General features: G+C 37.5%; 1 protein-coding gene across 1 annotated transcript in view; it reads left to right on the plus strand.

The window, feature by feature from the left end:
- The first annotated feature begins 3348 nt into the window (after positions 1-3348).
- rnf17 (ring finger protein 17) overlaps positions 3349-13227 on the plus strand; it is a 315372-nt gene continuing 305493 nt past the window's right edge. Inside the window, exons 1-4 of the mRNA XM_039746236.1 lie at positions 3349-3426; positions 4521-4624; positions 10125-10290; positions 12720-12796. Of these exons, the coding sequence (XP_039602170.1) occupies positions 3349-3426; positions 4521-4624; positions 10125-10290; positions 12720-12796 (425 nt within the window). The remainder of the gene's footprint in view (positions 3427-4520; positions 4625-10124; positions 10291-12719; positions 12797-13227) is intronic.

The raw sequence follows: 13227 nt of genomic DNA on the forward strand, positions 1-13227 counted from the left end.
CTGAAACCTAGTTTTTTTGAATCAGACACTGTTCAGGTAGTTGAGGCAGTGCCAAATAGTTTTACGTCCCTTCTTAATTGAGGAATATTGAATTGAGGGCATGACCCTGGGATAATTTTATGTGTTGAACTGAGTATCAGTTATTAACATTTTTACATTATATCCAATTAATTACTAATAAATAAATATAAATATATACAGTTCATCCAGAAAGTATTCACAGCACATCACTTTTTCCACATTTTATGTTACAGCCTTATTCTAAAATGAATTTAATTCATTTTTTTCCTCAGAATTCTACACACAACACCCCATAATGACAACGTGAAAAAAGTTTACTTGAGGTTTTGGCAATTTTATTAAAAATAAAAAAACTGAGAAATCACATGTACATAAGTATTCACAGCATTTGCTCAATACTTTGTCAGTGCACCTTTGGCAGCAATTACAGCCTCAAGTTTTTTTGAGTATGATGCCACAAGCTTGGCACACCTACCCTTGGCCAGTTTCGCCGATTCCTCTTTTTGTGGCACCTGTCAAGCTCCATCAGGTTGGATGGGAAGCGCCGGTGCACAGCCATTTTAAGATCTCTCCAGAGATGTTCAATCGGATTCAAGTCTGGGCTGTGGCTGGGCCACTCAAGGACATTCACGGAGTTGTCCTGAAGCCACTCCTTTAAAATCTTGTCTGTGTGCTTTGGGTCGTTGTCCTGCTGAAAGATGAACCGTCGCCCCAGTCTTAGGTCAAGAGTGCTCTGGAGCAGGTTTTCATCCAGGATGTCTGTGTACATTGCTGCAGTCATCTTTCCCTTTATCCTGACTAATCTCCCAGTTCCTGCCGCTGAAAAACATCCCCACAGCATGATGCTGCCACCACCATGCTTCACTGTAGGGATGGTATTGGCCTAGTGATGAGCGGTGCTGGTTTCCTCCAAACGTGATGCCTGGCATTCATACCAGAGAGTTTAATCTTTAGCTCATCAGACCAGAGAATTTTGTTTCTCATGGTCTGAGAGTCCTTCAGGTGCTCTTTGGCAAACTCCAGGCGGGCTGCCATGTGCCTTTTACTAAGGAGTGGCATCCTTCTGGCCACTCTACCATACAGGCCTGATTGGTGGATTGCTGCAGAGATGGTTGTCCTTCTGGAAGGTTCTCCTCACTCCACAGTGGACCTCTGGAGCTCTGACAGAGTGACCATCGGGTTCTTGGTCATCTACCTGACTAAGGCCCTTCTCCCCCGATCGCTCAGTTTAGATGGCCGGCCAGCTCTAGGAAGAGTCCTGGTGGTTTCGAAGTTCTTCCACTTACGGATGATGGAGGCCACTGTGCTCATTGGGACCTTCAAAGCAGCAGCAATTTTTCTGTAACCTTCCCCAGATTTGTGCCTCGAGACAATCCTGTCTCGGAGGTCTACAGACAATTCCTTTGACTTCATGCTTGGTTTGTGCTCTGAAATGAACTGTCAACTGTGGGACCTTGTGTAGACAGGTGTGTGGCTTTCCAAATCATGTCCAATCAACTGAATTTACCACAGGTGGACTCCAATTAAGCTGCAGAAACATCTCAAGGATGATCAGGGGAAACGGGATGCACCTGAGCTCAATTTTGAGCTTCATGGCAAAGGCTGTGAATACTTGTGTACATGTGCTTTCTCCATTTTTTTTTATTTTTAATAAATTTGCAAAAATCTCAAGTCAACTTTTTTCGCGTTGTGTGTAGAATTCTGAGGATAAAATGAATTTAATCCATTTTGGAATAAAGCTGTAACATAACATGTGGAAAAAGTGATGTGCTGTGAGTACTTTCCGGATGCACTATATATATTTATAAGCCAAATACCACTGACTCACTCATCACGAAATCTCCCGAACCGTGAGGACTTGGGAGTTGAAATTTGGAATGTAGGTTACCCTTGGCCCATAGGTGCTCACTAAGAAATGGTTTTAAAAATTTTGTAGTCCAAGGGTGTTCTGTCTGTGTGTCTGTCTGCTTTTCACGAGAGAATTACTTAAAAGATTTACATCTGGTTGTTTTCTATAATTTGCTTGAACTTTCTAGTTGATTTTGCGACTTCTCTCATCGCGCTAAGTACAATAGTTCGCTTGCGGTACCGATTTATTTATGCAAATCCAAGAGAGTGGCTGTGGGCGGAGAGCAGGGGGGCGGGGCCTTCCTCATTCACTCTCCAGCATCTGTTCTAGTTGGTCTACATCTCACCACATGTTGGAGTGCGCCTTGCCTCCGCTTAGCTAGTGACACCTGTTTGTTCAACAGACATTATCATCTACAGATTAAGAAGTAATGTTTGACGTTTTTGAGAGAGAGATCAGAGCTCCATGTGTTTTAGAGGGTAGTTGCTGATTGCCAGATATATCACGGTCATGTGTTTTTCTCCCCACATGGGGTACACTCTCCTGTCAGAGCTGAACACGATCAGATATTGTGCCAACGTCTGTTGATTTTTAAAGAGTGTCATGTTTCATTACTTTGTGGACACAGCCACGGGGTACAGCTAGTTTTAAATATTTAAACAAATTTTGTGACTAGATGGGCTGTTTTGATTGTTTGACTGATATTTCCCAGTTGCTTGTCTAACCTAGGTATGAATTATGATAATGAAGTGTTGATGCCTGAGTGATACTGATATTGACAAAGATCTAGAAACTAGCTCCTTTAATAAATGTTAATATACCTGCTTCTGTTTCTTATATTTAATTACAGCGGTTTGCATAATTTTCTGTTACACAGGTTTAAAATTTCTTTAGGGCTCTCTTACAGTATCTTTGAATGCTTTAGTTCATATTTGTTAATTTTAGTTTGTACAGAAATGTGGTGACATTACTCTGTTGTAAATTTATTAAGTTATAAAATTATAAAGTTATTTGTAGTGTTCCTCACAACATAGCACTGAAACCATTATTGTTTTCAATGTAATCGATGGTGCTTCGAGATATTGTTGGAAAACATATTGTATTTCACGTGTATGAAGATGATGCTTAGCTATCTTTAATTCAAGTCAAATGACATTTCTCCTTTTATGTCCTTTAATTACATCAAAGATTTGATTGATTTGATGTGTTAAAATTACTTGCCTTTGACTACTGGAAAATCATATTTACTGTATAGAAACTAGAGTGATGCAAACAGTGGTGTTATCATCATCATCAAGTTCTTACCAGTTGTTTTTTATAGCACCATATTGCAGCTTAACACTAGAATCCCTGAAGCCTACGAAAAAACTTGTAATCCTGGCCCACCTTAAATCCCTTTGCACCTCTCCATCAGCATGCTTTGTTTTGTAAATGTGTCGATCAGCACAAGCAGCAAACAGACTGCTGTCCCATCCCCCATGCCGATGGAGCTCAACTCCGGCAAAAAGCTCTCCCAGCTCAAGCCTCGTTTATCTCATTGTGAAGTGCCTGGAGTTGTATAGTGTTAATAATATATCATTATTTGGAATACATACATTTCATGTGTGCTCCGTGTCTACAACAATCTCTATAAGCGTAGGATGGCATGAAGTGTAAGAAATGCAAGAAATGTTGAACTCATACCTAAAACACAAACTTTTTTCTTGTTTTAGTACCAATTACAATATTTTGACATAAAGTGTATAATGTGTGAAGACCAAATATCAAATAAACACTTTCACAAAAGGCACACGTATAACAAAACAAGTGTGCTTTTATTCAAGAAGAAAAAGAAATCTGGTTAGGTTACGTTGCTGACACTGACCGCTTTGGTGGTACAGCAGTAATAACTGCTGACTCGTAATAAAGAGGTCGCAGGTACGATCCTGGCCGCTTCCCGGAATTAATGTTTTCAGTAGTGAGCTGCTCTTATTATTACTATTATACTGTACAATAAAAACATGCATTTGATTTGTGTCTGTAACTGCCATTGTAAATTTATGGTACTTGTAAAGGTTATCGTTTTTTATTGAGTTTTATTTGCTGTTGCATTCACGCTACCCCCGATCTGACACTGCTGTTTTCAAATAAAGACGTGCTATAACCGAGGTGAACTCGGATGTGGATGAGGGCTCTACTTCGGAGAAAGAGAACAGAAGCCCTCTCCGCAAGAAACATCCACTCACACAACAACGCAGCTGCACTTACAGAGCTTGCCAACATATCATGCATCTGTTTGTGATGGTCTTTATATGGAAAACATGTATATGTTACTTATATAAAAGCCACATCAAATGTTGTTTTCTTATCTCCCTACAGCGTAAAGTCAAAGTAGACTGCAGAGCTTCCTGTGTTTGATCGACAAAGTATATGTGTAATGCCACTAAAAGTGCAGCGGTAGTTTCCACCTGCAGCTATAGACTTTTCAGTACACAAGTGACTCTCCACGCTAGTTATCATTGTAGTATTATTATTATCATTATTACTATTATTACTGTCATTAATCAGTGATTATAAGTGATCCAGTTATGTGTGTATGTAATTTTTTTGCTGTATTACATTAAAGTCAAATGTAATCGTTCCTTAAAATATTCTAATTTTTTTTTTTTAGGTGCTACATAATGGTTTGGAAATACAAATAAAGCATGATAAGTTCAGGCTTTCACAGGAAATAGAGACTGCTTTTAACACTGCATATGAAGTGCTTCTGGAAAGGTATTTTTTTTTTTAAATTTGCAAACTTGCCAAGTATAACTGGTTTATACTATATATCAAAGCAGTTACAATTTTTTTTTGTTTAAAAGCCAGTGTCATTGTCCTCCTGCAATGCACATTGTGTGCTTGCAGTACCAATCAACACCAGGCCTAGGTAAAAGTAGATTTTTTTCTGATTAATCATTATTTTTCGTGTACTGGGTGAAAATATTGATTTTTGTTCTGATTAATCACAATTTTTCGTTTAAACGATTTAGTATTCTTAAACGTTTCCAGATCAATCTTGTGTATCTTGCTCAATTACTTTATTTAGATTTTTGCTGATCTTCATTTTTGGCATCCAATCCAGTAGATGTTGCTTATTTGCCTGCTAATGCTTTCTATGCAAAAAACACTTTGCTACCTCGTGTAGAATGAGAAGGGTCTTAACTGCAGGTAGGACTGCATAAAATAGTGTGTCCTCAACACTGGGTAATGAGAGAGACTTAAATCAGATGTGTGGATTTCCTATGGATTCAAATGGCACGGTAGTAAAGAATAACTGGATATAAGCAAATCCATATTTAAGCTGTGTAGCTCAGAAGTATTGTAACACAACAAATCTGAGAAATCTTTTACGCCAACGTCACCCATAAACGTAATCTTAGTCAACATCCAAACGAGTACAGCGTAAACAATCTGCATTGGAGATGTAGAGTAACTCCAAGCTTCCTTTTAATTTGCCTCGTGCCCAAAAAAATAATAGGCTGTATAGCAGTTTTTATCTGTAAAGATATGAAACCCTACATTGTGGGAAATGAGGAATTTCGACAGTTGATACAGATTTTGGAACTATTGTATGCTATACCAACTACAAGGCAAACAGGTGAAGTTATTGTACCTTAGCTTTATGAAGATCTTAAGCAAAGCATCGCCATGGATCTCAAGACAGCGAAGAGAGTAGCCCTAATTTGCAACAGCTGGACCTCCAGAGCAGCAGATTCCTCTGTGACAATCACATGTCACTCACAAACAACTCCACACCTGTTTAGAATGTGTTACAGACAGGCATACTGCATGCCTGTCTCAACAGGAGAAAACACTTCCTGTTTGTCTGAAGAGGAATTGTGAAGACTTATTTTCGAAAACTGATTAACATGACTGCTACTTGTGAGCAACTGAAGATACGTGTAACTTGTAGATTATAGAAAGATGCGAGTCTCCCCGCTGTATCTTTAATTTCAACTAATTCAGGATTGGTTTAAGTGTCCAATAGGGGAAAAAATTTGGCTAACAGTTTATTTGAAGGGTGTTTACTTGGAGATTCATGTTACTTACCTTGTGGTGTTTGCAGTGATGGCAAAGAAAAAATTGAATACAGGTGGAGAGGGAGGAGATCACAAAGTTTCATACAATAGACTTAGTGGCCTGTTGTGTGCCAATACTGAACAACAACAGCCACTATTAAAATATTAAAACACATAGGTTCATTTAACTGTTGTGATGCAGAGGTTTTCCGGGCCGAGTGGATATCGCTCAGATTGCTCATCAAAGAAACTTCTGCAAACATGTCTTGTGGTGGTTTGTGTGAGGTCAACTTAACAAAAAATGTACAGGTAGTTGTCGACTTACGACCAGTCCACTGGAATGTAAGACGGACCAGCATATGTATTTAAACCTGACTGTATGTAGTACTGTATAGTAAGTCCCATAAGTCATATTGTTTCTTTATTTCTTTTTTATCATCATTCTTAGCACATTGTGTAGATTTTCTATGATTTCTTTTTTTTGTAAATTATTTTTTTATTTTATTTTTTTTTTTGTTTCGTTATTACTGATGCTATCATGGGTGCCAAACCTTTAAAAGCTTGATGAATCCTTTCTTTGTCTGTGTTAAGTTGCATTATCTGTGTTCATTGCGTTGACTGTGAGAGGAGTAATTGTACCAGCAGAGATTTATTAACAGGAGTTCAGTGTGGTGTCATTACTCCTTTGTGGTGGTTCGCATGAAGCGGCCCAATGTTGAGTCATAACACAGAAGGTTCGACGGTTAATTGGCTTCAAAGCCAATTACAAAGGTATAACCCGTTCACTTTCTTTCCTCCCTCATACTGCTTGATCACCTTTATTTTTGTGTTGAGATCAATTGCCTTTTTTCCAATAATTGTAATACAAATGTAATTGAACGTAGTAGAAACTGCTACAAGTAATAAACTGAGTTGAGATGAATGAGTCACAGCACACACAGCTGGCATAGTGAAAACTGTCTTTTGCCAGTGAGATGGAGTGGCTTGTAAGTTGGATGGTCATAAGACACACAGGTCATAAGTTGACGAATACCTGTACAGATTTTGTGGATGTTTTTTATTTAGTTGATCAGACTTGTGCTGCCTGTATCTGTTGCACATTGTGAATGAATGTACAATTTGCCTGATGGTGGATTTGATCAGGATCATCTCAGGTGACCCTTCACATGAATGGTTTGAGACTGAGCCTGGTGTGTGCCACTGGCTCAGCTTTAACAAGAGGAAAAGGAGTATACATAATGACCAATATTTTGTTGGTCAGCGATACCTGTGCTGTCTCAGAAACTAAGGAGTAGATACTTAGTTTGTGTCTGTATGCACTTTTCATGTTCTAACGACAAAGTATATAACTTTTAAAGTTTCAGCAAAAGACCAGTCAGCTGTCAGAGGTCTCACCCAGTGGAGACGTTTAAAAATCAGTCCAATAAAAGAGGTGAATAGACCTACAGCCACAGAGCAGTACACAAGGAAAGTCTTTTCTATAGTATATCGTTGTACTAATTTGGCAACTGTAAAAGTCAATTGGCTGCTAAATGTTTCATTTTGGAAGGTGTTTTCTCCCAGGTACATTTTTCTAGTCTGAGGTCCTAGATCGTGTCCAACCAAACAACCTTAAGTTTAAAAAAATAATAATTTGAAGATCTGAGCTTATAAGTCTTTAAAACTTTAATTTTGTTGTAATGTCTACAGTTCAAAGTGTATGTGCTGCGATATTGTAAATATTGTGACTTTAATTATGGAGTGCTTTGCTTTATTTTTTGCTTTTTCTTAAAGAAAAGAGAGTGTAAATTTTGTTGGCAGATTATTTAGTCTTGAATTTTCTAACATCAAGTGTTATATGTATACTTTTTTCAATCTAAAAACTTTTTACAGAATTTTATAATATCCATCCGTCTATCCATTATCCAACCCGCTATATTGTAAATACAGGGTTACGGGGGTCTGCTGGAGCAAATCCCAGCCAACACAGGGCGTAAAGCAGGAAACAATCCCTGGTTAGGGTGCGCCCACACATACGCACACACTAGGGACAATTTAGGATCGCCAGTGCACCTAACCTGCAGGTCTCTGGACTGTGGGAAGAGACCGGAGTACCCGGAGGAAACCCATGCAGACACAGGGAGAGCATGCAGACTCCACGCAGCGAGGACCCAGGAAGCGAACCCGGGTCTCGGAACTGCGAGGCAGCAGTGCTATTATGATAATTTACTGTTGTTTTGTTTTTTTTTTTATATTAGTTTTATTACAATCCATACAAAACAATCAAGTTTTTACAAAAAGAATTGAGTTAAGAACAGATCAATCCCCAACCCTTAGAGAGAGAGCAAGCCAAACGGCGTAAAATTTAAGGCTTGTAAACATACCTAAATTAATAAATTCTCTGTGCTTTATAAACTTCAAAATATTACTGATTAGATCCTGCCATGTTTTGAAAAAAGTCTGTACGGATCCTCTAACTGAGTATTTGATTTTTTCCAATTGGGGTTTCCCACTGACTTAAGAGGAGAGTTTGGGTTCTTCCAGTTTATCAGAATAAGTCTGCGTGCCAAAAGTGTAGTGAGTGCAATCACAATTTGTTTGTCCTTCTCCACTTTAAGCCCCTCTGGAAGAACCCCAAACACAGCTGTTAATGGGTTAGGAGGGATTGTGAGTCAAAGGCTGTCTGAAAGGTAATTAAAAATTTTTGTCCAGAATAATGTTAATTTGGTGCAGGCTCAGAACATGTGACCCAGTGAGGCTGGGACTTGGCTGCAACGTTCGCAGGTTGGATCATGCCCTGGAAACATTTCGGAGAGTTTGTCGAGACAGATGTGCTCGATATATAATTTTGAGTTGTATAATTGTATGCTTTGCGCATATGGAGCTCGAGTGAATTCTCTGCATTGCTACTTTCCACTCCTTTTCTGATATATTAATTGAGAGATCTCTTTCCCAGTGTCCTCTTGGATCTTGGAAAGGGAGGGATTGTAAAATGATTTTATATATTGTAGAGATGGAGTCTAATTCCTTGAGATTGATAAATATTTTTTCCAGAGTTGATGAGGGTGCAAGATGAGGAAAATCTGGAAGGTTCTGTTTAACAAAGTTCCTGATTTGAAGATAGTGAAAGAAATGTTAATGTTAAATTTGGAATATAATTGTTCATAGGATGCAAAGACGTTGTCTATATAAAGATCTCTAAGCAAGTTAATTCCAAATTTTTTCCAGATATTAAAAACTGCATATGTTTGTGAAGGTTGAAAGAGGTGGTTCTTTTGCAGTGGTTCCACAGATAGAAGCTTCTCTGTCTTAAAATGCTTTCTACATTGGTTCCAGATTTTAAGTGAGTGAAGCACAATTGGGTTATTGGTGTATTGCCGATAACATGTGTTTATTGGAGCGCAGAGCAAGGAATACAAACTTCTCCAATATAGTAAAAAGGTATTTCCATTCAATCATGTGGAATGCTTTTTCTGCATCCAATGATAATAATATTTCTGGGGTGTTTGATTTAGTTGGTGAGTATATTGCATTAAAAAGGCGTCGAAGATTTCAAGATAAGTGACGGCCCCTAGTAAATCCAGTTTGGTCTTGTGATATTACCGAGGGGAGCACTTTCTCCATCCTTCTGGCTATGATTTTAGATGGTACTTTAACGTCGTTATTCAGAAGTGAAATTGGTCTGTATGATGCACATTGTTATAAGTCCTTATTTTGTTTTGGAAAGACAGTGATTAGTGCTTGGCGAAAGGTCTGAGGAAGAGATTGGTTATCTCTGGCTTCTGTAAATGTTGCTAATAGGAGGGGAGCTAGCTGAGCGGAGAATTTCTTGTAAAACTCTGCAGGGTAGCCGTCAGGGCCTGCTGCTTTTCCACCTTGGAATGACTTTATAGCATCTAGTAACTCTGATAATGCCAGAGGTTTATCAAGTTCCTCCACACTAAAAGCGTCTATTTGTGGTATCTGTAATGTATCCAGAAATACATTAGATTTTATATGTCTTCTTTAAACTCAGTAGTATATCGGGATTTACAGTAGTCTCTGAAAGTGTGATAATATTCTATTGTAATAACATTTTTACATTTTGTTTTCATTTCATTAAAATCTTGTTTATTTTATTAAAACCAGTAGTGTAGCTATTCTTAATGTCTGAGCATTTAGTAATTGTTTTTCTAAAATCACTTTAATATAAATCCTTATTTGAGCATTTTTCCATTTCATTTCAATTTATACAGAAGGAAGGAGATGCTTGAAGAAGTTAATGCTAACGAGTCTTTTATCATAACTAAGGAACTTCTGAAGAAAATAGAGAAGAAGAAAAGGGACTTGGAAAACATTATGCAGACTGGGAAACAAGTTAGACAGTTTCCGGTACTCCTTAACTGTTTAGATTTGGATAAGGTACTAATTTTAAGTTGCCTAAAAATAAATTTCATCAAGCCTGAAAATGATCTCTGCAGTAAACTTTTTAAACTGTTTTAGGCAATACCATAAAGGATATTGTGGAGTTTATTTTTTTTAACCAAGGAACCTATGTTTGTAAATTTTGAAAGATGTCCTGTTTTGTCAGTGTAAGGGAATTAAACGTGCCCTGTAGTGCAGGGATTAACTTGGTTCATAATATGTGTACCTGTTTTAGAGCAGCTATGTCTGTTTTGATATGACCAGAACTATACACAGTATGCTGGCTTATTATAGATTCAAAGGATAATGTCCATTGAATTCTTAGGAGTTTTTAAGATATAACTTAAGATGTAACATTTTACAGATGTATTTTTAATGTAAATCCATAATTCTTTGTAGTGATTACTTTGTGTGAATCTTATGTAACACATCATCACCCAGCTTACATAAAATTACCACAACCCTGGGCAGAGTGCCTCACAGTTGTCTTCATTAAATTGCTTTTTCTAGGTGTTTCTCCAGGTTTGAAGATTCTCTGGGTATTAGATGAAATATTTTTCCTGCTTCTTCAGTTTTTGCATTCCTTCCAAGTTTAAATGATAAATTTAGTATTTTTCAAGTTTAGTTTTTTTCATAATCTCATATATATTAATTTGCCACATAAATGTGTTGTAAAGTGATTTTTTTATACATTTAAAAAATTCTTTGTACTTGCAGCTTACAATGAGGCTAAAGGGTACACAAGTCCATATGTGGTGATTGCAGTAGCCTTTAAATTTACTTACTGAACACCTCCATTTTTTTAAGCCAGAAGTGTTATCCAGTATTGATTTGCATCTTGGTATTACACAAATATTGAAGAACAATTTATCCATGTTGTTTTAAGAAGGTAGAAAAGCAAAAAGCAAAGCGTTGTTGTGAGATTCAGCGATTTCACCTCAGAAAGTTATCACCAAACCACCGTTTAACATTATTGAATGTTGATGCAAAGATCTGAATTAATATCTCTGTTCTGTAGACAATAACTGAAAAAGGCAAACTTAGAATTGATTTTATTCTTTGAATATGTGGATGCTTGTTCCTTTGTCACAAAGAGTGCCAACTGCTGCTACACTAATAATGCATGAGTGAGCTTCAATGAGAGAGAATACTGAACAGGCATGTATCTTGTAATCAGAAGACAAGTACTGATCAGATATGCACCCATTCATCCATCCTTCAAACCCACTTATCCAGGCTATGGTTGCGGGGCAGCTGTAGCCTGTCCCAGCAAGCATCAGATTCATGACAGGAGCCATCACTGGATAGAGTTCCAGTCCATTGTAGGTGAACACACAGGCCATTTAAGCAAAACCAATTCCCCTAACCTGCATATGTTTGGACTGTGGGAGGAAACCTGAGCATCTAGGGAGAAAATGCAATCTCCTTGCACACTTCAACTCCAGTATCCTTCACTAAGAGAAAGTGGTGCTACCAATGTACCATCTTGCTGCCCAATATTAATAATATTACTAATGTCCTCGGTATTGCTCTATTATAATAGAATAGTACGCCTTTAGTGCATGGCCACTTGATCTTCAGTGAAGAGTAGTCAGTGTCAAAGACAGCATTGAACCTCAGCCCACAGAAATGCTGACTTGATCGGTTAAGGGGTGATATGCACAATGTCAATTCTTCCCCTGAAAATACCCTGGATCAGAGCCATTGGAAAGCAACATTCCAAGGACTGGTCAGTGCGGGACAAACACCAAAATAAGGTTAATCTATTCCTGTATTTTTTTTCCCCCACTATATATGCAATAATATTCATCCATCTTCCTAACCTGCTTTTCTATGGCAAGGGTGTGGGGCAGCATCGGGCACAAAGCAGGAACACCACCTGGACAGGACAGAGTGACCATCCATCACAGGACAAACACTTACACACTTGCACCACTTTAACATTTCCATTTCACTATTAAATTATTTGAGGACACATTTGTCTGCGGTTACAAGCAATGACAGAACATAACCAATGCACAAACAGAATTGCATAAGTAAAAGTAAGGATATAAGCAGAATATAGATGGTCCTTGGAGTTTGTTGGGTTATCAGAGAGACCCCAATAGTGTTACCACTGATGCCATTGCCTTTTATTTTTAAAATAGTGTCTTTTCCGCAAAATTGTATTATTTGGCATTTTGAAAGCCTTTATGTCATGTTCTTTTTGATGAGTTTGGCCTGTAACATTGTCTTAGATTTTATCAGTCAAGATGCATATTGGTTTATGACACTGTTTATGTATTTGTGTTTCATGCTACTTATTTTAAGGTGATAATTTAAAGTAGAGTTGTTTTTAATTTAAAAAATTGGTTTTACTTTTTTAATTTAATGTATTAAGTTTATTTTTGTTTAATTTATATTTACCTTTATTTTTATTTCTAAAGATCATAAACATGATACATTCCTCTGTTGATCAAGAAGTTTATGACTTGACTTGTCTGGAATCTGCATCTGGCTTATGGTATTAATCTATAGTTATTATACCTTAGCAAAATGCTTAACAATTTTAGCAAGTTTTTTGCATCATTTGTTATTTTGAGGTTTTGTGTTTTTTCTGTGCTGCATATACATTTTTTAGCCAATTTTGAAATTGTCACTGAACAAAACAGTGTATAAACAGAAATTCTGCTTCAGCTTAGGAGTCTTAATCATTTATCATGTTACTGTTTCATCGTCACTTGTTTTACCTAGTAATGTGACATACCATTCCATACCATTTTTTAAATCTTCTTAATATTGACCATTACTTTGGGGGGCTTGAGCCAATATCAGCAAGCATGAGGCAGAATCAATCATCTTGTAGTGGTGCCAGTCCATCCATCACAGGGTGAACTCGATCACATCCCACACATACACATTTGGGCCAGTTTTAGCATTGCCAACCCAACTGTT

Source organism: Polypterus senegalus, chromosome 2, assembly GCF_016835505.1.
Source record: "Polypterus senegalus isolate Bchr_013 chromosome 2, ASM1683550v1, whole genome shotgun sequence".
NCBI lineage: Eukaryota > Metazoa > Chordata > Cladistia > Polypteriformes > Polypteridae > Polypterus > Polypterus senegalus.